This window comes from Bactrocera dorsalis, chromosome 2 (assembly GCF_023373825.1).
Source record: "Bactrocera dorsalis isolate Fly_Bdor chromosome 2, ASM2337382v1, whole genome shotgun sequence".
Classification (NCBI taxonomy): Eukaryota; Metazoa; Arthropoda; class Insecta; order Diptera; family Tephritidae; genus Bactrocera; species Bactrocera dorsalis.
Genome location: NC_064304.1, coordinates 72,602,110 through 72,628,606, shown reverse-complemented (window position 1 = coordinate 72,628,606; position 26,497 = coordinate 72,602,110). Strand labels below are relative to the sequence as shown.

The following is a 26,497-nucleotide window of genomic DNA, read 5'->3' as shown; positions in this document are numbered from 1 at the left end:
AAGCCCGAGGCGTTTGACGCCTTGGACGAGAATACTCGGTGTGGCATGGCTGATAGGTCACCGGCCCGGAATTATTTTTAAAACATAAGAGTATAACTCTTGTCTTTATAATGAACTATAACATTAAGAAAAAATAAATACGGTTTGTTTTTCTTGAAAACTACACTTAATCATAAAATAGAGAAGCGCACATTGCCGGTTGTTGAGGCAAATCTAGTGGTTGTAGACAATAGCTATCAAGTTAAGCAAAACTAAGGCCACATACTTATGATTCAAGCCTAAGTTAATACCTTTCCAACTATTTTTTAGCTAATTAATTGATATGAATAATTCAGTCATCTCGTGACTTTTCAAGGGTGTAAAAATACCGAATATGTTGATATTTGGTTATGTATTCATTACGAACTCCTGGTAGCAACAATTAGGTTAATATTAAATGATATTCTTCGCTCTGTGAAATGTAGTGTACTATTGAACAAAATATTGTTTTGTACGAAATGATACAAATTAAAAAGATTAAAATCATTTGTTACTCAAATTTATATGTGAGAGAGTAAAGAAGCATTAGCACACAATGTTGAAAATAAATATATAAAACTAAATGCATTTACGTTGCAGCATTATCGTGTGCCAAACTAATCAATTGTTTTTGCTTATGTTGTTTTTAAACACGCAAAAATCATTTATTTATGGTTTGTACTGTCGAATGAAACTTCAAAATAAAAAATACTTGCGACGCAATTAATAATAATGAAAAATTCGCTGCCAATACTTATATACCTATTAATATTTCTAGTCGCAACGTACGGAAATAAAGACGGTACGTTATTTAATTAAATTTATTTCATTATAAATTTCAAGAATATGCCACCAATGTTAAAAATTAAAATTAAAAAAAGTTGTGCATAATAATTTAAGGTGAAGCTTCTGTTGTACGTTCAAGTAGGTATAAAAATATATACATACATATGTACATACATTCATTCATACGAAATTGTAGTAATACGCTGTTTGCATGAAAGCTGAGTCTCCGATAACACCAAACAGTAAATAACTTAATTAGTACCGATAGTTTGTTGGTTATATATTGAAAAGCTGTACCACATAAGAATTTTTAAAAATAACACTACTCAACAAATCTGAGGGAAACATTTGCGACTGATGTGCTAAGAGGTCTGTGGGGTATTTGATATCCTCTGATTACGAATTTGAGTTAAAAATTTTTCTATTGAACACAGCTGTTTTTGTCATTTTAGTAATTGGTGTTGATTTTACCTCTACACCCTTTGACTACAACAATTTCATTTTTAGAAATAAATAAATTATAAGATATAAATATATCACGTATTGATTGATTCTCCACTTAAAATAATTAAAATATCTAAGTAAACGTACATATGAATACATCTTCTTGTACAACTCAGTTGTCTGGTATTACTGCAAATTGTAAAGTTAATAAATTTTTGGCTTTGTAATTTTGTAAATATTTTATAGTGAAATTTTAATTTTACTAAATTTAAATATTGTTTATTAACGTATAATCTTTCATGAAATTTTGCACTGTTGCGTTTATAAACATTGCAATTTGGTGGTGTTTGTATAATATATTATGGTATTTTATTGTAATGTTTACTTCACCTAACGGTTAGTTATTACACCTAAAACGAATCCAGATTTGCAGTTAAATGTTCATATCTTTTTCTTTACTGGCGTAAAAACAGCTTACGCAGTTATAGCCGAGTTAACGACAGCGCGCCACTCGTTTCCTCTTTTCGCAAGGTGGCGCCGATTGGAGATTCCAAGCGAAGGCAAGTTCTTCTCCACCTGTTTTCAGAGCTGGAGTGTTTTCGCCAGCGTAGCCGCTGTCTTTTAATTTCCTGAACTATGACAATACCGTCGTATATCTCAAACATCTCAACGTTCCATCGAATGCGATATTCACCGTGGCCACCCGCAAAATACCATAATTCTTCCGCAGAACCTTTCTCTCAAAAACTCGTAACGTCGACTCATCAGATGTTGTCACCTTCCATGTCTTTGCACCATATATCAGGGCGGGAATAATTACTGATAAAGTTTAGTTTTTGTTCGTTGAGAGAGGACTTTACTTCTCAATTGCCTACTTAGTCCGAAGTAGCATCTGTTGGCAATATATATTCTGCGTTGGATTTTGAGTCTGATGATGCTGGTTCCACGACTGACGAAATTATCAACGACTTCGAAGTTACGACCATCAACAGTGACTTGAGAAGGCGACTAGGGATTGCGACGACTGTTTGTTTGATGACAAAAGATATTTCGTCTTTCTCTTGTTCACCACTAGACCCGTTTGCTTCGGTACCTTATCTATTCTGGAAAACGCAGAACTAACGGCGCGACTGTTAAGGCCAACGATGTTAATATGATCAGCATACGCCAGTTGCTGTACACTCTTGTAGAAGATTTTACCTTCTCGGTTTAGTTCTGCAGTTCGAATTTTTTTCTCCAGAAGAAGGGTAAAGAAGTCACACTAAAGAGAGTCGCCTTTTCTGAAACCTCCTTTGGTACCGAACGGCTCGGAAAGGTCCTTCTCGATCTTGACGGAACTTTTGGTGGTGCTCAACGTATTAGTTTTGCGGGGATACCAAATTCAGACATCGCGGCATAAAGGTAGCTCCTCTTCGTGCTGTCAAAGACAGTGTGGTGCGGTGTGTGTCGATTCCCTTTTCACGGGTCTCTTCTAAGATTTGGCACATGGTCAGTTGTTGATTTGTCAGGCCTACGGTCACTGATCCAATCACTTTATTGACGGTGGGCTTTAATATTTCACACAATACACTCGATGGAATCTTATACGCGATGTTCAGGAGGCTTATCCCACGGTAGTTAGCTCAGATTGTGGGGTCCCCCTTTTTGTGGACTGGGAAGAGCACACTTAAATTCCAATCGTTGGGCATGATTTTGTTCGACCATATTCTTCAAAGAAGCTGATGCATGCTCCTTATCAAGTCCTCCGTATTTGAACAGCTCGGCCGGCAATCCATCGCTCCACATGCTTTCACTGTCATCCAGCAGGCTAGAAAAGCGTTCCTTCTATATGTTTAGTAAGCTCTGGGAATCGGCCACTAGATCAGCTCTGGGGGTTCTACAAAGGTATGCTCAGGTCTTGAAACTTTTTGTTGGTCGCCTCATTTTTTCGTGGAATGTTCCAGCATTACCCCTGACGGTCAGCTTTTCAAGCTCCTCATACTCACGCCTTTTGGCCTTTCTCTTTTTTTCTCTGTAAATGCGTCTCGCTTCCCTCTTTAACTCTCGGTATCTGTCCCATCCCGCACGTGTTGTGGTCGACCGTTACTTTGAGGGGTAGGCAGCCTTTCTTCTCTCCACTGCGACACGGCGCTCCTCATCGTACCAGCTATTTTTTTGAATTTTCTAAAAGCCAGTGGTTTCCTTTATAACGAGTTGTTGACGAGTGCTCTGAAGGAGCAGGAGTGCAAGTCGATTAGAAAATCGTTCGGCTGTCTGTTGTGATTGCAGCTTCTCGAGGTCGAACCTTCCTTGTGTTTGTTGAAGTGTGTTTTTGCTGCACAGAGTCACCTCTCTTCCTTTATATGGGTCGGAATATTGGATGCAACAGGATAATGGACCGAGTCGATGTTAAGACCTCGGAGCGTACACATGTTTAAAATATTGGAGACGTGTTTTCCGTCTATCACAAAATGACCGACTTCGTTGGTGGCTTTTCGATCCGGAGACAGCCATGAATTTTTCTATGCTGGAATCTAGTACTACAGATAACCATATTTGGGGCCACGGTGAAGTCGATCAGTCTGAACCCATTTGGAGATGTTTCCTCGTGGAGGCTGAATTTACCGACTGTTTTGCCAAAGGTACCTTCGTTGCCCACCCTGGCGATAAAATCGCCGGTAAATGTACAGGAGAGCGGCTTTTCCGAAAACGTGCACCAATTTTCACGGGAAAGGTCTCAAAATACTCGTTTTTAGTTCTAATTTACAAATATGTTAGGCGCGTGCCTTTAAAATCAGTATTTTCTTTGTTTTTATCAAAAAACATCGTATTTCCCGAAATCAAAAATTCACTTTTGCACTTTACACGTCTTTGGATGTTGAAATTATACTTTCTATAAGTTATATTCACGTAATTATTGATGTTCTTTCGTTAATCAATAAGATAAATAGGTTTTTTGTTATTTTTATAAAAATATGAAAAACTTTACAATCACTTCACTTCAACGAAAATGGCAAGGTATGTTCGAAATTATGGCACAGCTGTTGTAAATTCGAATGGCCACTATTGATTCATGATCGTTTTCGAATTATCGATACTCTCAATATTTGAGGCTGATCGAGAATTGGTAAAAATGCAAAATACATAATAGGAAAATTTCGAGCGCTCGAAAAATAATATCCCTGGTCGGTCCAAAACCCCGGTGTTCAAAATTCTTCTGTGTCCAAATTCTTCTTCTTTCTGCAATAATAATGAATTATAAATTTTCCTATTATGTATTTCTCATTTTTACCAATTCTCGATCAGCCTCAAATATTGAGCGTATCGATATTTTAATTTATTTATATTTTCCCAATTATTATTATTTTTCTATTGTGTATTTCTCATTTTTACCAATTCTCTTTCAAACTCGAATATTGAGAATATCGATATTTTAATTTATTTTTATTTTTCCAATTAATAATATTTTTCTTTTATATATCTCTCATTTTTATCAATTCTTGTTTAGTCTAGAATATCGAGAGTATCGATATTTCGAACCCGATCACTGCTTGTATCACTAGTTCTCAATTGAATTTCGAACAGTGATGCCATTTATAGCGGGAATATTGTGCAAAATCGAAATATTTTTTATTGTTTTTATTGCAAAAATACATAAAATTAGATAACGCGCCATACATATTCGTGAATCGGAATTAAAAACGAATTTTTTAAGACATTTCCCGTGAAAATTGGTGCACGTTTTCGGAAAAGCCGCTCTCCTGAACATTTACCGTTTCAGTAAACGTTTTCCCAAGTTTAAAACAAAATTTAATATTTGCTCTTTGTTCAAAATGCATTTTACGACCGATGAACAAAAGCTGCTGTCACTTTTTGATCGATAACATCGATTGTAGTTGTCCAATTGTCTTAAAATTGTCAACAAGAGATCAAACTTTTTATTTCATATACCCACCAATAGGTGGCGCCACCAGAAACAGTTGTATTTAAAAAGTTCTGTTTCTTTTGCGACAGACCTTGTATAGGTGCATGATATTTTACTAATGTTTAGCGGACACATTTTCGTAAACCTTATCTGGTTTAGGTAAATATAAATCAAATTATGCAAGCCTTCGTCTAAACCTCACTCCACGGATTAAATTTATCACACAATATCTGATTTAATGTAGTAAAGCTGATTTTAATATAACATAAAAACCCTGGAACATTAGGTCAAATATTGGATTCAATATACACGAGTTTATTACCTATAATAAGATATTTCTATAATAAGACACCAAATATAATTGTAATCCTTTCACGATTTCGTCGAACAATGAATGTTGATTTCTTAGGCAACATTTTTATACTCCAGCAACATGTCGGTAAAGATTATAAAAGTTTTGTTAACCAAAGGTTATTTGTAACTCCTAAAACTTATAGAGATATTTAAAGACTTTATATATACGAAAATGATCAGGATGGCGAGCAGAGTTGAAATCCGGATGTCTGTATGGCCGCCCATCTGTGTAAGTTGTAACTTCAGTAAAAATTTAGATATCTTTAGGAAATTAGCACACATGTTCCCTGACGAATTTGAAAGAACAGTAATGTAAATGAGCGTAATAGGACTACTAATACGCCCATAAAATACCTTTAAACGAAAACCTATACAGTGATATAACGAAGTTTGAAGTTAAGATTGAAACCCGCGCCTTCTAAAACGTTTTATACATACATATAAGTATGTATTTCATAACCCATTTAAGCTGTATCCTAAAAAATGCAGAAACTTTAAATTTCATGGAAACATTCTTTGGAATTTATTTTTTGAAGATCTCTTTTAAATGTTAGCCGCCGCTACGTCTCAGATGGTCCATCCTTTGAGTTCAATTTTCAATTATTCGATTTCTCAACCAGGATAGAATGGAAAATATCTATGTATAAGAGCCGGTATAAAAATTTGTCAATGGGCGCGTCCACTTTAAGGTGAAGTCCCATACCTCTGCGACTATTTCATCAATTTCACCCAAATGAACCACATATTATTGTCCAAAAATAGTTTTCTTGCGCTGTAAATGAAAACCATAGCACATCCACCCTTACTTCCCATACAACACAATAAAAAATTCCATCTGATTCTTTCAATTTAGAATATACCATACAAATGAAGTATCTATGAAGTTATCAAGATAGAATTTTGTACGTTACTGCTTTTAAGATACGTGATTTCAGGCTTACAATTTGTCAAAATCGAACAATAATTTTGCTACCTCAAATTATAGAATAATAACCATCTTACTCAGGAATTCCGAATATGTATGTGAATCTCAGCGCTTCTAACAGATTTTTTATCCAATATATCGTAAAACCTCTGAGAAATTTTATTTAAATTCAAATAAAATTGGCTTAATAGTTCTCTTAGCTCCTATATACATATAGTATTATATAATTTTATAGTATTATGTTTAAAACTTCCGTTTTGCCTTATACCGAATTTATCGCGCAATGTGTAATATGTTCAAGCAAACAAGTGAAACTTAAAACATTGTAAATACTACTTGTACCGTTAGTCTACGGACTGCCCCAACTGTCATAGCCCATGTTATTATAGCAGACCTAATGCCGCGTAGTGTGAGCTATTCTTATCAAAAGTTAATGGGATCATGACAGGACCAAATACATAATTAAATTATTTATTGATATTAAGTATATTTTTTTGTTTTGAGAAAAAATTAGTAAATAGTTTAGTGTGACTTCATGCTAATGTTAAATGTACTCAAGTAATCCAGTGCGTTCATAAAATAACTTCGGTTTCGAACGCGCCGTTGCCAATTACTATATTGGGGAAAATGTTTTAATTACAGATCAATTTATTATAGTTGAGTATATTCAAAAATAAATGCAATGTTGTGGCCTCTACAATTTTCCTTTGCGCTCTTTTGTTGTCCATTCTTGTTACATGGCCGAGCTATCTTCGTCGCATAAAGCGTATGACGTTTTCACCTTGAATAAGTTGATCTAGAATATCGTTCGCTCTCGCCAATCTTCATTGTCTTTTATTCCTCCAAAGATTCTTCTTAGGATCTTTTTTGCGAAGACTTGCAGTCCAATTTTGTTTTTTTCTAGTAGCAGCGTTCATGATTCTATTTCATAGCACAAAACTGCACGAATGATAGTTTTGGATAGACAAACTGTTCTTGATTTGATCAATTTTATTAGGAACGCGTATGACCTGTGGGCAGCTAGTATTCTATCATCGATGCACAGTCTTGTTGAGTTATCGTTACTGAGGTCAAGGCTCAGGCGGTAAAGGCTTTAACTTGACAAATACAAAATGTTTTTTTAATGTTTATACCAATAAAGTTGTATTGGTATGTTATAGTTAAATAAATTTTTGAAATGACAGGTAAAAAATGGTTCAATACGATGTCCACGATTGCGACCCCAATGTTAATTTAAAACGTTTTAAATTTGACAAAATGGCGGCGGTTTGAACAAAAAGTATCGAATTTTGCATTTTTTCGACAGCTTTTCGTAGAAAAAAATAGGAAGATTTAAAAAGAAAACATTAAAGCTTCCATAGCGGATGACGTTAAAAATGTTCTCTCCAAATTGGAACTAGACATCTTAAAAAGTTTTTCTTTGAGTGTGAAAACCGTTTTGAAAAACATCATTCTGAGGAAAACGTGTTTAAAGATTGGATTCGCTATGTTCTCCACTCTGATCCCTTTCTACAAACAAACGCTATAGCGACCGTAATAATTTGATTTTAAATTTCAAAATTTGACAGATTATAGTGTATACTATCCGTGGAGGGGTGGTCTCGCCCATTAAAAGCTTTTATGTATGTATCTCCAAAATTCGCCTAGCGCAAATACAATAAGACCTCCTACCTACAGTGTGAAAATGGATGAAATCGGATGATAGACTGCCCACCCACCATATAACTGTATTGTTGAAGTTACTAGAAGCGTGATAACTCAATAACTGTATAGGTCAAAGACATTAAATTTTATACACAAGATAGTATGATAAGGTTTTATAAGAGCCGATGCATGAATTGGACAATGGGTTAGGTTCCGCACACCTTTAGGTGAAATCACATATCTCGAGACCCGTCCGACCGGTTACAACCAAGTATTTGGGATTCTACTAACATTCCTATATTACCTATGTGAACCACGCCTTCTCCCATACAACACAGTTATAATCTCCATTTGATTCTTTCACTTTCCTGTATAAAAGTAAAAATCTATAAAAGAAGTAGTTAGTATGACGAGATAAAAGGAATAAAACTTTTGAAGTATGCAATTTTTTGGCTAAAATTTGTCCAAATGGAACCAAAACTGTTAAACTTTAGCAAGCGTACCCGTGGTAGCTATGCAAAAGAAAACGGGTTCCATATATAAGGCATCAAATGCACTCTCACAGGAATAAAGAATTTCGACTCTTGAATGTCCGATTTCCGAATTTCGGTAATCAATTTTAATAATTTCGACTCGTTGTTGGATCGTATATCTTTCCATGATGAAATGGGAAATGTTACTGAAAAGAAATGTCAAAAGAGCAGGAAAATATGCCGTCGTTTGCGGTCCTTATCGGACTACTTTTGTAGCTATTCAAAAACATGTTATAAAGTTGCGCCACGAAGAAGGAATTTCCCAAGCCAAATTGTGATGTAGCTAAATCTTCCATTGCGGGTAATGACGGAAGGACGTATTCGAGTTTTCTTCGATACTTTACAATATACAGTGATGAACTAAAGTATTGGCACAGCAAGATACCTTGACTTTAGCACTGTTTTTTACCACTTATAAAATAAGTTTTGAACACCAAAAAAGTCCTTAGTTAGGACGAGTAATTATCAATTATATTTGCTTCAATTCATTTAATTATCTCTTATATTTAATTAATAGTAATTATTAAAGAAAAAAAAGTGATAATTATAGCGAAACAAAAGTATTGGCACACTCCATAAAAATACAAAAAAAAACAATAACAAAGTAGTAAACTATATATAAAATTAAAATTTTGTGGCCAAGCCCCTTTGCTTGATGACTGCTTCCAGCCGGTTTGACATTGATGAAACCAATTTTTGTGTCGTTTCTGCGCCAATATTCTGCCATTCCTCCATTAGTGCCACCTTCAACTCAGCTTTTGTTGATATCGCTCTCTTTTTAACGCGCCTATCCAGTTCTTCCCACAAATGTTCTATTGGGTTAAGATCGGGCGATTGAGGGGGATGCGGTAATGTATGTTTTATGTGATGTGCCAGCCACATGCGTACATCATAAGCCGTATGCTTCGGGTCATTATCTTGTTGAAATTAAAGATGGCAAATATTTGAGTACCTGTGACTTTGTCACTGCTACTTAAAAATCACTGGTCACAGCTGTGACAAGTTTCCTAAAGTAGCAGTGACAGGAATTAACGAACAAGTAGCAGTCACTGTATCACATGAAAAATTGCGACTGTGACAAAGGAGCAGTCACAGTATCATATGACAAATTGCGACTGTGACAAAATAGCATTCGCCGCGGAATATAAAAAATTGCGACTGTGACAAAGGAGCAGTCACAGTATCATATGAAAAATTGCTACTGTGACAAAATAGCATTCACCGTGCAATATAAAAAATTGCGACTGTGACAAAGTAGCAGTCACAGTATCATATGAAAAATTGCGACTGTGACAAAGGAGCAGTCACAGTATCATATAAAAAATTGCGACTGTGACAAAATAGCATTCACCGTGGAATATAAAAAATTGCGACTGTGATGAATTCATATTCATTAAAGCTATGAATTTTCTTCAATTTTAGATAAGCATAAATTGGTTAACATATAAAAAGTTAATTTATCTTTAAACGGGTAATATTCATGTACAAATTAAATTGATTACAGAAACCTCAATGCTGTAGTAAAGCCATATACAAAACTTTTAATCTTAAAATTGCATAAATTTATATAGTAATTTAAAAAAACCTATAAAAAGTATTTTATAAGTAACGAAATATTTTTAAAAGTATGTTTTCGTTTACTTTAAATAGCTTCTATTGAGTATCCTTATATTGAAAAAAACCTTCAGAGAATATATTTAGTGCGACTTTAAAAATGTGTGTCTTAAAAAATAACGAATCATTTACATTAATTTTTGTACGAAACTGTTACAAATCAGCTTACTTATACTTAATAAAAATTAAAGATGTCTGTGTCAAAAAGAACCAAAATGAGTTATGTGTGGCAATTTTTTAAAGAAGTGGATGCTGTTTTCGGAAAATGTGATATTTTGCCCTTCTTTTTCATTTAATGTAAATATTTTTAACACTATTTAATTTTTTCTTTTATGTATATACTTTGTATTTGGTGATTTTCTAAAAATGAATTTACTATGTTAATTTCTGTTTATTCTAATAAATATGTACATTGTACCTAAATGAAAAAAGGAAACAATTTTGTTCTACTTTATTGGCCTATGTCTGTTACAATTTTTATTCTAGTCACAGTCACAAGTAGCAGTGTTCCTTAAAAGTCACAACATCGCCCATCACTAGTTGAAATGTGAGTGACTCTGGCAATTTAAATTTTTCGGCAGTTTTTTTTTACATTTCTCTTCAGAATTTCCATATAATATTTCTTGTCCATAATGTCGTCTATGAATTCCAGCTCACCGACACCTGCAGCGGACATACAACTCCACACAATTACCCCTCCACCGCCATGTTTTACAGTAGCAGCAAGGTTCTTTTTTTGCAGTTCGGTATTAAGCTTTCTCCACACAGTTTGCCGACCATCAGATTGAAATATATTGAACTTACTCTCATCTGAGAAGAGTACACTGTCCCAAAAGTCCCTTGACTTGCTTATGTACTCCTTCGCATAAGCTAAACGCTTCGTTTGGTTCGCTTTCGAAATGAGAGGTTTACGTCTAGCTACGCGAGAACTGTAATTAGCCTCATGCAGTGCCCTTCGGACCGTTATTGGATGAATATCTTTTCCCATCTCTTCTTTAACTTCCGCAGCGATTTGTGTGGATGATATTCTGGGGTTCTTTTTTACCTTTTTGACTATTTGACTCGGTTCGCGATCATTTAAAGCCTTAGGTCTGCCTGTTCGTTTTTCGCTTTGTAAAGATGCAGTATCTCTAAAACGTTGAATAATACTCCGTATGGTATATCGCCTTCTGTCCATCATTTCGCCAATCTCGGCGTACGATTTACCCTGATTATGCAAATATAATATTATTTTCCGCTGAGATTCGTTGGTTTCACATTTTTTACTCCCCATTTTAATAAAATTTAAGCAAATTTAACTATCAAATAAAGGCACACTGAGTTTTGAAGTTTGATTCTTTACAAAAACACATTTGCTTATATAAATAACGGTGAATTAAAGCAGAGCCGCTCAAAATTTTTCATGCCTATACTCGGAGTATAGGCAAGCAAATGCAGTCGAAGCATGTACGCTACGACGCTAATTCTGCCAGCGTCAAAAATACACTCGAAATACAGGAATTCAGTTTCGAATAAGCATACAGAGGACTTAATGAGAATCAAAACTTACGATCTTGAAGTCGATATGGAAAAAATCATGGAAAGTTAAAAAAAATTAACTTAAAACTATTGTTGTTCTTAATTGCTTTTTTAATCAAAAACCATAATTTTTTATTTTTTTCTAAATTTTTAATAACAAAATAACCAAATAGCACGATTTCACTCAGTGTACTAAGCAAGCGTGCGCACACAATCATACGCTAGCAGATATCAAATGTGTGATTGTATGCGTTGGTAAATAAATTGCGCATTATTTTGAGCGGCTCTGAATTAAAGCAAATATAATTGATAATTACTCGTCCTAACTAAGGACTTTTTTGATGTTCAAAACTTATTTTATAAGTGGTAAAAAACAGTGCTAAAGTCAAGGTATCTTGCTGTGTCAATACTTTAGTTCATCACTGTATGTAGCTTTTTCGGTGCACACTTTATGGTTTCGCTTAGGTTGCGCGTTATCCACTACAGTAAACGTGATACAAAGGCGATCGTTGATTGCCCTAATTACGACTATGTTGGGCGATTATATTGCACGAATATTGGCCGCGATGTGCGATATGTCGCGCTAACCGAACCATTATTTTAATAATGAACTTACATGTTTTCCATACGATGTTCCGGAATACTTCTGCTCCATATGAGATGGTAAACCAAAATTACTATATATATCAAATAACAGATATCAAACAGAGCAACTCCGGAAAAAAGTATTGTCCTTTGGAAAAATATGTATATACAAAATATTTTAACAAAAATAAATATGCCACATTATTAATATTTTTACATAATCCCTTACTATTTCAGTACCGTTTTATCAAATAGAAGCCCTTATTGGTGAAACAATTCATTTACCATGTAATGTGTCTGCTAAATCTGGAGATGAAGCCGTTCTAATACTGTGGTATCGTGAGGATAAGGGAACTCCTATTTACAGGTAAATTCAAAAAAAAATATTACATTCGAAATATAATCTAGAGAATGGGTATGTTTGAAAAGTTTGGTCACAAGAGTAAGAGAAGAACATAAAAACTTAAGCAATTCATATATTGTTGTTTTTACCAAAATTTAAAATAAGCAAAAAAGTAAGAGATAAGTACATTTATACTTCCACAATTTACAAGGATTACAATCGGTGATATATATTCAGCAAAACTTTTTACTAAACAAATAAGGAAAGACTATCGGAAGAATTTCAATACCAGATCTGCTAGATTTATCGATATCTACGGTAGAAAGTCAGCCACATGGACAGGGATCCACATATTGATTGCGTGGCTTTTTGAAAAGTTAAAAAATATCAGAGGGTACTCTTTGTGCAAATCTTTACAATAATAATCTTTATGGATTTACATATTATAAAGTAAAATATAATTCAAACGTTTTTTTCCAATTTGATCCATTCGCCAATGTATGCGTAAACTTACATATCACATTTATTTAACATTGGTCAAGTAGTTCGTGTGATATATGTATAAGATTCCAAAGGAGAGCGGTGCCATGCACTTTATCCAATTTTGGCATCTAGTTATGCTCTTTTGGCAGTTTTCAACAATTTATTTTGAAGATTTTACTTATCTTCACATTGTATGAAAAGGTCCTAAAAGGCTTCTCATCGCAAGTTTGGTGGCCTTATATTTCGCACGTACACTCTTAAACAACTGTCGGGTCACATGTGCCTCCCTACTGCGATCATGTGTACTAAATTATAGTTTTGCATCCTAATTACGAGTTTAGTTATGACCCCTTATGTAGGTACCTTTTACATTTTGATATTAAAGAATAAAAATAAATTTCAAATATCAAAAATCGTTTATTGTTTTTCAATATATTCTCTTTTAAGATTTATATACTTTTGCTTGTGTTTCAACCAATTTTCGTAGCATTTTTGCCACTTTGATTGAGGTATCTCCAAAATATGCGTTCTGACCGCATCAACCGCTTCTTAATATGTCAAAAAAAATTGACCTATTAGTTTACAGTCTGTCAAGTAAAAGCGTGGTCGACTTTACCGACAGTTAATGAAAGATTTCGCTCTAATTCCTTCGCGAGCCGATAGAGGGAAGCTTTGTCATTGATGCATTGTCAACAAAGGTTCAGTTGTCGTTGATCTTTTGAAAGATAATCACGTTAAACGCCATGAGTGCTAAGTACGCGTCGTGCTACGAGACTGTGTTCCTTTGCATCCCCCCGAAAGGTCCCAAAATGTCACAATCAGCGGCTGCTAAATAACGGGTGATTTTTTTGAGGTTAGGATTTTCATGCATTAGTATTTGACAGATCACGTGGGATTTCAGACATGGTGTCAAAGAGAAAGATGCTCAGTATGCTTTGACATTTCATCATGAATAGACTTACTAACGAGCAACGCTTGCAAATCATTGAATTTTATTACCAAAATCAGTGTTCGGTTCGAAATGTGTTTCGCGCTTTACGTCCGATTTATGGTCTACATAATCGACCAAGTGAGCAAACAATTAATGCGATTGTGACCAAGTTTCGCACTCAGTTTACTTTATTGGACATTAAACCAACCACACGAATGCGTACAGTGCGTACAGAAGAGAATATTGCGTCTGTTTCTGAGAGTGTGGCTGAAGACCGTGAAATGTCGATTCGTCGCCGTTCGCAGCAATTGGGTTTGTGTTATTCGACCACATGGAAGATTTTACGCAAAGATCTTGGTGTAAAACCGTATAAAATACAGCTCGTGCAAGAACTGAAGCCGAACGATCTACCACAACGTCGAATTTTCAGTGAGGCTCATTTCTGGTTGAATGGCTACGTAAATAAGCAAAATTGCCGCATTTGGGGTGAAGAGCAACCAGAAGCCGTTCAAGAACTGCCCATGCATCCCGAAAAATGCACTGTTTGGTGTGGTTTGTACGCTGGTGGAATCATTGGACCGTATTTTTTCAAAGATGCTGTTGGACGCAACGTTACGGTGAATGGCGATCGCTATCGTTCGATGCTAACAAACTTTTTGTTGCCAAAAATGGAAGAACTGAACTTGGTTGACATGTGGTTTCAACAAGATGGCGCTACATGCCACACAGCTCGCGATTCTATGGCCATTTTGAGGGAAAACTTCGGACAACAATTCATCTCAAGAAATGGACCCGTAAGTTGGCCACCAAGATCATGCGATTTAACGCCTTTAGACTATTTTTTGTGGGGCTACGTCAAGTCTAAAGTCTACAGAAATAAGCCAGCAACTATTCCAGCTTTGGAAGACAACATTTCCGAAGAAATTCGGGCTATTCCGGCCGAAATGCTCGAAAAAGTTGCCCAAAATTGGACTTTCCGAATGGACCACCTAAGACGCAGCCGCGGTCAACATTTAAATGAAATTATCTTCAAAAAGTAAATGTCATGAACCAATCTAACGTTTCAAATAAAGAACCGATGAGATTTTGCAAATTTTATGCGTTTATTTTTAAAAAAAAGTTATCAAGCTCTTAAAAAATCACCCTATATATGAGAAAGTCGAAGGCATTTGTACAGAAGTGGATACAGCGATATAAAGTGGCAAAAAATGTCGATGATTTACCAGAACGTGGTTCGATAGGAAAAGTGAACAAAAAATCTGTTTTCGCAGAATCCTGCTTTAACACTGCGACAAGGACAAGCAAAATTAATGGCAAAAGACTTAAATATATCCTACGAAACTATCCGAACAATTCTTCATACTCATGATCTGAAATGGCGTAACACAATGAATGTGATGAATGTTGACTGAAAAACTTGTGACAAAGCAACTCACTATAAATGTTCTATATGGGCACGTTCTGTCCTCACGTACCTCTTTACTGACAACCTAAATGCCCAGAAAATGATAAAAATCTACAAAAAGGCTTTACTGCTATCTGCCAAACGATGGTTCATCAGTAAAAATGAAGATTGGATTCTGCAGGAGGAAAACGATCCTAAACACCGCGGCAAGCTCTATACTCAGTGGAAAACTCAATCTGTCATCGTTACATTGGATTGGCCGTCGCAGTCGCCCGATGCAAACCCTATTAAAAATGTATGGGCATATATTAAACAGAAGTTTCGTGGAAGACGCACATACACTTTGAAGCAGTTGTCTTACGAAATTCGTCGGATCTGGAGATCCTTGCCACTAGAATACGCGTCAAATTAGTAGAAAGAATGCCTCGGAGATGCCAGGCAATTATCGACGCCGGCGGTGACTGGACACATTTTTTACCAAATTGCATCATTGTTTGTAATGTGTACAATGTATATATAAATATGAAAGTTTTATAAAATATTTTTTTTTTTTATAAATTATCACGACCACGCTCTTACTAGACAGACTGTATCTTTTACATACGGAAATAAAAAGCAGTCATTCGGGTCTAGACAGGTCTATACGGTGGAATCAAATTGATGTTTTGAGTACTCAAAAATGCAGTTATTTCAGTTGATGTGTGAAAGTTTGCAATGTCGCCGTGAGGAGTGATTCATCTTCTGCGGTTGGTTTTTCTAATTGCTTGAAAGGCAACTGGTAAACAGATAGTTTTGTATCATAATTTACTGATTTGCGTCGTTCTCGTGGTATGGTTGTGATGCATCCAGTTGTTCCAAAAAACAGGCAACCATTTGCTTGGAAATGTAGTCAACTGCTGCTTAAATTCGGACGCATAAATGCACAATTAATCAAATTTGGTGGTGCCATAGACTTGTTTTGAAGTACCGTTATCCCATTTTTTAACATTTATCTCCACCAATCGGCACGATCCTGTTTTTGAGCAATTAATAAATTGTGTGGGATCTAACGTGGTAAGAATTTTCCTGCAATCAAATGATCTTGCAATATTGAATATATGCTGGTTACACTAAGGTCTATATCTGCTTCCGTCTCATGGTATGTCACATGACGATGAGGCAATATGAGTTTCTGCAGAGTATCAATAGTTTCCGGAACAACAACTGATTTTAGAGGACCTCCACGAAACCCGGACTTCAATGTAGTAGCTTGCTTGGCGGAAAGAAGCGGGTTAGCTTCTACCCGAAGTGCGCGTACAACCTGTTTTTAGCGGCACAAAAATGTAGACAACAGGTTTTGAGTAAAGTATGCTGTTTTGTGCTTCTAAGGCAAGTGTAAGGACGTATATAAGTATGTATACAGTCGTACATACACTCACGATGAGTGAAGATCAAAAATGAAGTGATGAAAAACAAAAAAAAATATATATGTATATTAGGGTGATTCAAAAAAAAATTTTTTTTTCAATTGGTACTCGCAAAAATAGGTTCCTAGACACCTCTAAGAAAGCCTCTCCAAATATGAGTTTTTAATTGTAACGGGAAGGTCCTCCACCTAACGGTTTTCTATTTTTTATTATTATCAGATAGAAAAATTTATATCTCGCGTCCAACTACTTGAAAAAATATCTTGTTGTAGGTTTTGTAGGAAATTGAATGCTCTAAAATATAGTCTCTTATGATTTTTTTGTAAACCCAACCGTTTAAAAGATATTAACGGTTGAAATTTGACTATTTTTGGAAAAATTCTTTATTTCTTATTAATTTTATAACTCAATGAAAAAAAATTATTATGAATGATGAAATACATAGTTTTGTAGGAAATTTACTGCTCTATAAAAATGGTCTCTTATGATTTTTCGATTAAGTTAAGCGTTTACGAGATATTCATCGTCAAACATCAATGCTGCAGTTTGATAGCGCAGTTTTCATTGCTATGAAAATTTCAAAGAGGCAACATATCCCATTTGCACATACATATGCTTACGGCATTTTCAATTCGGTAATATGAAATTAAGAAGAGCGAGTATTAAGACAGCTTTGTGGTATTATAAAAATATAGTACATTTTCAAAATAACAATTTTCAAAAATATTAATATTTAGTTTAATATTGTTAATTTACAGAAAAATTATGCAAATTGGGTTGGGAATATATCATTGCTCTTTTAAGTTTATTATTTTAATTGGTATATAAAATTTATGCCACAATTATTATATAGTAATCCAAAAATATGAATTCCCAGAAATACATTTGTAAACAAAGGATCTTTATCTTTTGTATTATCTTATTTTTCCCAGAAACACATTTGTAAACAAAGGATCTTTATCCTTTGTGTTATCTTATTTTAAGGGGTTCAAGAGCTCAAAACGTGCGCTATATCATCTACCTACCTACCCGACGGCATTTCACAAATGATAAAATAAAATTCATTTAATAGCGTATTTTCAGTGTTCCTAAAACTGATCAACTTGCATACGTAATAAAATAATTCATTTCAAATATGTAAGTCTTATTATCATCACATAAATTTATTTATCATCAATTAACCTACAATAAATAAAGAAATACGTTTTATCGGAATACCTACACAGAGAATTTCGGAACGTAAGTTACCAAAAGTGAAAGAGGTTATGCGTGTGTTTTTCTATCATCTTAAAGTTTTAAAGTATACAATCAAACAAAGTGCTAAAAATACAGTTGACCAAGTTATTGAAGTGTGGAGAAAAAATCAGATTCCAACTAGTGGAGCTCCTAATGCAGTCAAAAAATTTCTTCACTATCACAGTCAATGGTTAAAATTACAAAAAAGTTTCTATAAAAAAAGTGCAGGGCAAAACCAAAAGGAAAAGAAATTTCAGAGTGATCTTGAACAATTATTAGACATTGTGAGCGAAAAATCCTTAAAAGTGCTTAATGATAATATTAGAAAGTTGTATTTGGATCAAAAATCCGGTACCCATAAAGAGATTCTTTCTAATAATGTACCTGTATCAAACTTAACCACAACTACGATGGAAATAGATGAGAGTAGTAAGTATCTGAGATATTTAATTATTATAAAGTCAGGTAGTAGTGTAACTTTCCATAGATGACTAGATGACATTTGACTAAACAATTTTTGGAGTCCTTTCTTAATAATTTGTCATCAAAATGAATAAATTCTATACATTTTCTTCGTTTAATTTATAAAACAGATCTTATTCCAGACTTAGATCAACCGTCTACTAGTCATGCGATTGATCCAAGTGAAAAATCAGTGACGTTCTCTACGTATACCTTAAGTGCAGTTACAAAGTTTGGATCTGATTCAGAGTATGAGCCTCCAATTCCGACAAAACGAGCAAAACTTGATGTTTAACTCCTGAAGTCATTTTTGGACTCGACCGAGCTAATGTCAGCAGCGGAAATGCGATGTTTATTATTACTCCGGTTTTATTAGCGGTAGGTATTCAAATTGAAGATACAACGCTCAGTTATAGTTCAATTCAAAGAAATTTGTGAAATGCCGTCGGGTAGGTAGGTAGATGATATATCGAACGTTTTGAGCTCTTGAACCCCTTAAAATAAGATAACACAAAGGATAAAGATCCTTTGTTTACAAATGTGTTTCTGGGAAAAATAAGATAATACAAAGGATAAAGATCCTTTGTTTACAAATGTATTTCTGGGAATTCATATTTTTGGATTACTATATAATAATTGTGGCATAAATTTTATATACCAATTAAAATAATAAACTTAAAAGAGCAATGATATATTCCCAACCCAATTTGCATAATTTTTCTGCAAATTAACAATATTAAATATTAATATTTTTGAAAATTGTTATTTTGAAAATGTACTATATTTTTATAATACAACAAAGCTGTCTTAATACTCGCTCTTCTTAATTTCATATTACCGAATTGAAAATGCCGTAAGCATATGCATATAAAATTAATAAGAAATAAAGAATTTTTCCAAAAATAGTCAAATTTCAACCGTTAATATTTTTTAAACGGTTGGGTTTACGAAAAAATCATAAGAGACCATATTTTAGAGCATTCAATTTCCTACAAAACCTAATTAACAAGATATTTTTTCAAGTAGTTGGAAGCGAGATATAAATTTTTTTCTATCTGATAATAAGAAAAAATAGAAAACCGTTAGGCGGAGGACCTTCCCGTTACAATTAAAAACTCATATTTGGAGAGGCTTTCTTAGAGGTGTCTAGGAACCTATTTTTGCGAGTACCAATTGAAAAAAAATAAAATTTTTTTTTTGAATCACCCTAATGTATATGCATATAACATAAAACATATATACATATATCAAAAAAAGGAAACAGCTGATGCGGGGTTGTATTTTTTGATTCTAGATTTCAAATTTCCAACAACACTTTTTAATTTTTAAAATTTGTATTTTATTTTTTACATATTTACATAAAATTTATTATAATTTATATAAATAAAAATTTATTTAATTAAAAAAATAAATAATATCTGAAGAAAGATTTATTACAGAAAACCATTATTGATACCTGAAAATAAAAGACAAATATCTAAAAAAGGTAATAGCAAAATGTAAATGGTTACAAATACTTTTTTTCACATACATACATACTTGCTTAACAATTTATATTTGCTGCTTCCGATGATATAGCTGCTACCAATTCAGTTCTGATTTCCAATGCTATAAAAATAAATTAAGTGATTATTTACAAAATATTTTTAAAAAATCATATAAAATTCATTTACTTTCCTTCTTGTTGTACGAGCCTCCTTTACGATGGCACGATCACGAATGACATGCGTCTTTGCATTGTTTTTTTATTACCCTTTTTGGGATTTTCTTTTGGCACTATTGACAATTATGTTTTCTCAAATAAATCAAGAAACGAAAGAAACTTTTTTTCATCGCATTTAGGAAAAAAATAACCCGAAAATGTGCGTTGGTGTTAGTGCCTGCAGTGGCTGGCAGGGAGTTCAACTAGTAAAAAAGCATCACACAAATCGGTCGCGAAAAACTAAAGCACCTTAAAGAAAAACAAATATTCGGGCGCCAATAACACACAAAACAATAAAAACCACAAGGCATGTCCGCAGTAAGCTACAGGAGTGGAGAAAGAGAATTGGAGCATAACGCTCAGGCACAACACATAAAAATTTACATACATTAACCCCAAAATCAAAGTGAGATTATTAATTTTACATTTTAATTACTATATGCACATATGTATAGTATGTATAACAGTTTTTATGTTATAACATTTGACGGCTGCACTGCAAAAATCGAATCATTATTGAAACAAGTATATACATATACTTACATATATGCATATGTGTGTATTTCATACATACCTAAATAAATAAATTCATTTTAATAGCCTACTATATATTCATAAAGCTTACTTGTGTGTTCTCAAAACACATGAAATTACCGAAAACAAAAAAATCAAATATTTATTTAAACATTTCTGGCAGTACTCGTACCCTTTAACAAAGTAATAAACCGGACTGCATGCAAAGATTGAGAAAGAAATATTTGAAAATAAAAAATAACAAGTAAGGAAGGGCTAAGTTCGGGTGTCACCGAACATTTTCTACTCTCGCATGATAAAGTGATAATCGAGATTTCATTATCCGTCATTTAAATATTTTTTTATTTTGCTGTAAAATTTATTAGAAACTACTTCCTGAGATATGGTTTTTGGTCCATAAGTGGGCGACGCCACGCCCATTTTCAATTTTTAAAAAAGCTTGGGTGCAGCTTCCTTCTGCCATTTTTTCCGTAAATTTTAGTGTTTCTGACGTTTTTTGTTAGTCGGTTAACGCACTTTTAGTGATTTTCAACATAACCTTTGTATGGGAGGTGGGCGTGGTTATTATCCGATTTGTTTCATTTTTGAACTGTATATGGAAATGCCCGAAGGAAACGACTTTATAGAGTTTGGTTAACATAGCTATAGTAGTTTCCGCGATATGCACAAAAAAACTTAGTAGGGGCGAAGCCACGCCTACTTTTACGCAAAAATTACGTCCAAATATGCCCCTCCCTAATGCGATCCTTTGTGCCAAATTTCACTTTAATATCTTTATTTAGGGCTTAGTTATGACACTTTATCGGTTTTCGGTTTTCGCCATTTTGTGGGCGTGGTAGTGGGCCGATTTTGTCCATCTTCGAACTTAACGTTCTTATGGAGCCAAGAAATACGTGTACCGAGTTTCATCATCATACCTCAATTTTTACTCAAGTTACAGCTTGCTTGACAGACAGACATCCGGATTTCAACTTTACTCGTCACCCTGATCACTTTGGTATATATAACCCTATATCTGACTCTTCTAGTTTTAGGACTTACAAACAACCGTTATGTGAACAAAACTATTATTTAATACTCTCCTTAGCAACTTTGTTGCGAGAGTATAAAAATAGAAACAATATATACGTACGTACATGTATGCATATATACTTAATGCAAATATATTTCTTTTTTTTTCCAAATATACATATATACATACATACATAAGTGCATAAGTAACATACCTGCACATCACTTATTTTGTATTTTCGTTCTTTTCGCAGTGCGAACATATGTGTGTACATATGAACATTTATATATAAGTTCAACGATATAGTATCCGCTTAAATCTTGCCCTACACTGGGTACTGGCAAATTATTAAAAAAAATTAAATTCTAAGTAATTTTAAAATTCACTTACAATACAGCGGTAAAGTAAAATAAAATTTCCTTAATTCAATTAAAAACAATAATCAATTCGCGGTTAAACAAAACTCAGAGCGAGTTAACAAACTGTTGTTTGTCGCAAGTAAAATAAATTATATTTATTTGGGCAGTACACTTATTCTCGTGTTGCCTGTTTTATTCATAATTTCTTACTGACTACATTTTATAATCTTAGTGCTATTTATAGTTACTTCTGCGAATATTTGCTTACTTGCTAGAACAAAGATAGTTTTATTATGCTTATCGGTTTTTCGTTATGGAATTCTGTCTGTTGTGTTTATAATGCGGGAATTTTATTGTTTTTTTAGGTTAAGTGTGAAATTTACTTAGGGTATCTTCAGCGTCGCTAACTCTCCTCCTTCTTAAAATAGAGCGTTCTCGCTACTTTGCTGATAATTGCTGTTATTGTAAACGACTCATTTCAATCTCAAATAACTCATCGACCAGATAGAGGCATTTTATTCCAAGAATGCTCATAATCTGTCAAGTGACCGTTTTCTATGATTTGGAGTGGAGTGATATTTTCATGAATTCTTTTACATTATGCTGATTTATCGTTTAATATTTTGATAGTACAATTATCAGAATGTTCTGATTTACAAATATACTTACATTTTGAAAAACTTTGATAATTATTGCATTTTCCAGCTTAGGATCTAAATTAATTTTACCTTGCTTTTGTGATAAAGGGTATACATTAAATAGTCTACAGTTAGTTTCGAGTATTGGTTATTTGAAAATTATAATCTATATATGTAAATAAAAATGAATCGTCAAAATGTATGTACGCTCATAACTTTCATACGACTGAACCAAATTTGATAATTATTTTTTTAAAATATTCGTTGAGGTTCAGGGATAGCTTCTGCGGAGAAAAAATTCGAATAATTGCCGGAAACCCCCTAAAAACAGCCATTTTCTTTTTCTCATACAAACGTATGAATGTTTTTTCGTTAGTAATGCTAAGAGAACGGCTGAACCAATATTGATGAAATTTTAAGAGTTTGTTCGTTGTGGATCGGGAAAGGTTTAGAAATAAAAAACCTGTATGTCATTCATGAGGAAAAGTCGAACAATTCCAAAAAGTTAATTTTATCCACACAAAATTTTTTATTCCATTTTTTTGTTTTGGTTTTCAATTATTTAAATCTTTCAAATTTGGCGTTTGCTTCAAAAATTTTTGAAAATTATACAGTGAAAATGTTATGTGTAATGTAACGTAAAGTGATCAATTATAGATTGAAATTTGTCACGATGCAATGAAGAGGTCGTGCTAATATCGGTCGGCGTTCTTTTTGGCATTAACACATTAGCAGCCCAAGGCACATGAACGAGTGCTCCCAGGATGCGATGACATTCCTACGGTATTATGGGTAGCGATCAATCAAAAAACGATCGTCACGATGTCACAGCAAGACTTTTCAAGCAACAGCTTCGATGGACATTATCTTGAAGCAACGCATATATGGTGCTGTTAGATGCTAGATGTATAGTATACTCTGTTGAGTGGCAAAAGAGAGGTTTGCCGCACGCACACATTCTTCTTTGGATGGTGGAAGGTGATTACACCAGATCAAATTAACGAATGCATTCAATCATGCGGCAATTCCTGATGCAAAGAAAGATCCAGTATTATACGAAGTGATGAAAACCAATAAGGTTCATGTCAATAAATGCACGAAACAGTATCCACGTACTTTTCTTTCGGAAACACAAACTAGAAATGATGGATATCCACTCTATCGGCGTCGCTCACCAGACGACAATGGCAGAACATTTAGGATTCAATTTAGAGGCGGGAGTATCGAAGTTGACAACACATGGATCGTACTATACTCTCCACTGTTGTCTAATTCACATTCAAAACTCATATCAATATTTAGTATTGCAGTTTGGTGTAATCTATAAAATACATTTGTAAGTACGTCACCAAAGGAACCAATATGGCGGTTATTGGTCTTCAACGATACGGTCGATACGTGAGCTGCAATAAAGCGGTTTGTAGGGTATTTACTTTCGCAATTCATGAACGTTTTTCGACTGTTGTGCGTCTCGAAGTTAATTTGGAGAGTGGCCAAAATGTGTATTTCAACCCAGAGAATACAGTATAGCCAGTGGAAACATCGCCAGCAACAAAATTAACATTGACGAGTTTTTTCTTAACTTTCGTCAGTGATGCGTTTGTGAGAACATTGCTCTATTCGAAAATACCTTGATATTATACATGGAATGCATCGTCGAATAGTTACGCAGAAAGCAAGGCCAACCAGTAGATTGACATCCAGGTGTCTTATCAACTAATGCATTAGGACGAATTTACACAATCCACCAAAAAACCACTATTGTTTCTACCTTCGGTTGCTATTGATTAATGTACGCGGTTCAACTTTATTTGAGTCATTGCTTACTGTGAATGGTTCGATGTGTGCAAATTTTGGAGAAGTAAGCCAGCAATTACAAATGCTGGAACACGCTAATTACTGGAATGAAAATGAAGTTCGCACTTTTCGATATAAACATCGGCATTGTCATTTTACATCGTCTTCGCTAAAAATTGGAAATGGTACAATTTCGGTTGATACTTCCGGTGGTTCGACACCAATTCCATCTTCCCTTTATCAATTCACGAAAAATGAACTCATCACGAATGTTCGGACATTGGCCAAATTATCGTAACTACGATTCCTTAAGTGCACGCGCAATGTTAGCTGCCAAAAATACCGATGTTGTTGACTTAAATTGGAAGATTCAAAGTCAAATTCCGGGAGACTTGCGCTCATACAAATCGATCGATCGTCTTGACTATGAAGACGACGCCGTGAATTATCCAGTGGTACTCCTAAATTCTTTGGACAGGCTTGGTATGCCACCGCATCATTTGCGTCTCAAAGTAGGATCCGTCGTTATTATGTTTCCCCAATCTTCATGCGCCGAAACTGTGTAATGGAACCCGACTGATTGTGACGCACCTATCGAATACAAGGGGACAGAATGCTTGATCCTACGAATCCCTTTGACTTCTAACGATTTGCCATTTCAGTTCAAACGTATTCCGTTTCCGTAGCGTGATCACGAGGTGGAAAACCATCTTTTCTGTACACCGGAACAGAAACCGAAAAAGCTGCGTTTTCATTTCAAACTACATAATTTCACGCAGGACAACGGCTGCGGGGTCAGCTAGTTGTTTATAAATTTGTTGTGCACATATGCTTGTAAAGGATAGATCGTTATTAGTCATTAAAAATTTTGCGTTTGGTTATATTTGTGAAAAAATCTCGTCGACGTATTTGTATGTACCTTTCCTTGAAGTGTATGTATTCGTCTACTTTGTTTGGCGTTAGTGCGGAAACAATTGGTTGTTTGTTTGGTCGGCGTTCGTATTTGTTTGTGATACAGATTTCACAGTCTTTCAGGCAGGTTCTGGAATCCGAGTGAAAGTGAATATGAAAATAAACCTAAATCCGAGTGAATTTGGATTTGGTGTTCTGAAATCCGAACTTTTTGTTCATTTTAGAACTCGTTTTTCATTCACCGCAAAAATGAACTTAACAGCTGACAGCTGTCAATTTACCCAAAATAAATAATAAATTTTTGAAGAAAAATCGCAAAATGAGTGCTTTAACTGCGTTTGCCATTATTTATATGGAAATGGCGGATCATGCAGAAGCAGCTCTTAATAGAAGGATACTGCGAGACCATTCAAATCCATTTGATGTGACTGAGTTGGCGTAAGTACGTATTTATTTGTATTTAGTCCAATTATAATCAAATATTCCATAGTTTTGTGTCCAACTACAGGGTCAACAAAGACGCTTTCCTTATGCTGCTAAACGTTGTGGACAATTACATAAAGCACACGTTTATTCCAGTGCAATTACACCTCGCGGCAACATTAAGATTCCTAGCAGAAGGTGGTTTCCAAAAGGCTGTTGGCAAGGATAGTTGCATTTCTATGGGGCGCAGCACGGTAGCAAAAGTTACAGCAAGGGTATTGAAAATTTTGGAAAGGTACTTATGCCCGTACCATCTAGACGAGAATGGAGAAGAGGTTCAATTGCAGAGGAGGGTACCACCTCAGTCTATACCGACGGGTCCAAAATGGACTGCGGTGTGGGCACGGGGGTATTCTCCGCTGATCTGGGCATATCTCTCTCTATACGTCTACCGAACTCGGCTAGCATCTTCCAAGCAGAAGTACTAGGCATAGCAAAAGCCTGCGAAGTTCTATTAGCAAACCACGGG

General features: G+C 34.6%; 1 protein-coding gene across 9 annotated transcripts in view; it reads left to right on the top strand.

The window, feature by feature from the left end:
• Positions 1 to 346: 346 nt before the first annotated feature.
• The window catches only part of LOC115066219 (hemicentin-2-like), a 469,188-nt gene continuing 443,037 nt past the window's right edge, over positions 347 to 26,497 (top strand). For 3 of the 9 annotated variants that reach the window (XR_007421874.1, XR_007421873.1, XR_007421872.1), the window contains exons 1-2: positions 356 to 820; positions 12,563 to 12,692. Coding sequence is in view for 5 of the 9 variants with exons in the window: in XM_049449925.1 (XP_049305882.1) it covers positions 751 to 820; positions 12,563 to 12,692 (200 nt within the window). In the remaining 4 variants the exon portion in view is untranslated. Of the gene's footprint in view, positions 821 to 12,562; positions 12,693 to 26,497 lie in introns of all 9 variants that reach the window. The other 6 variants (XM_049449925.1, XM_049449926.1, XR_007421871.1 and 3 more) reach the window with 6 other exon arrangements.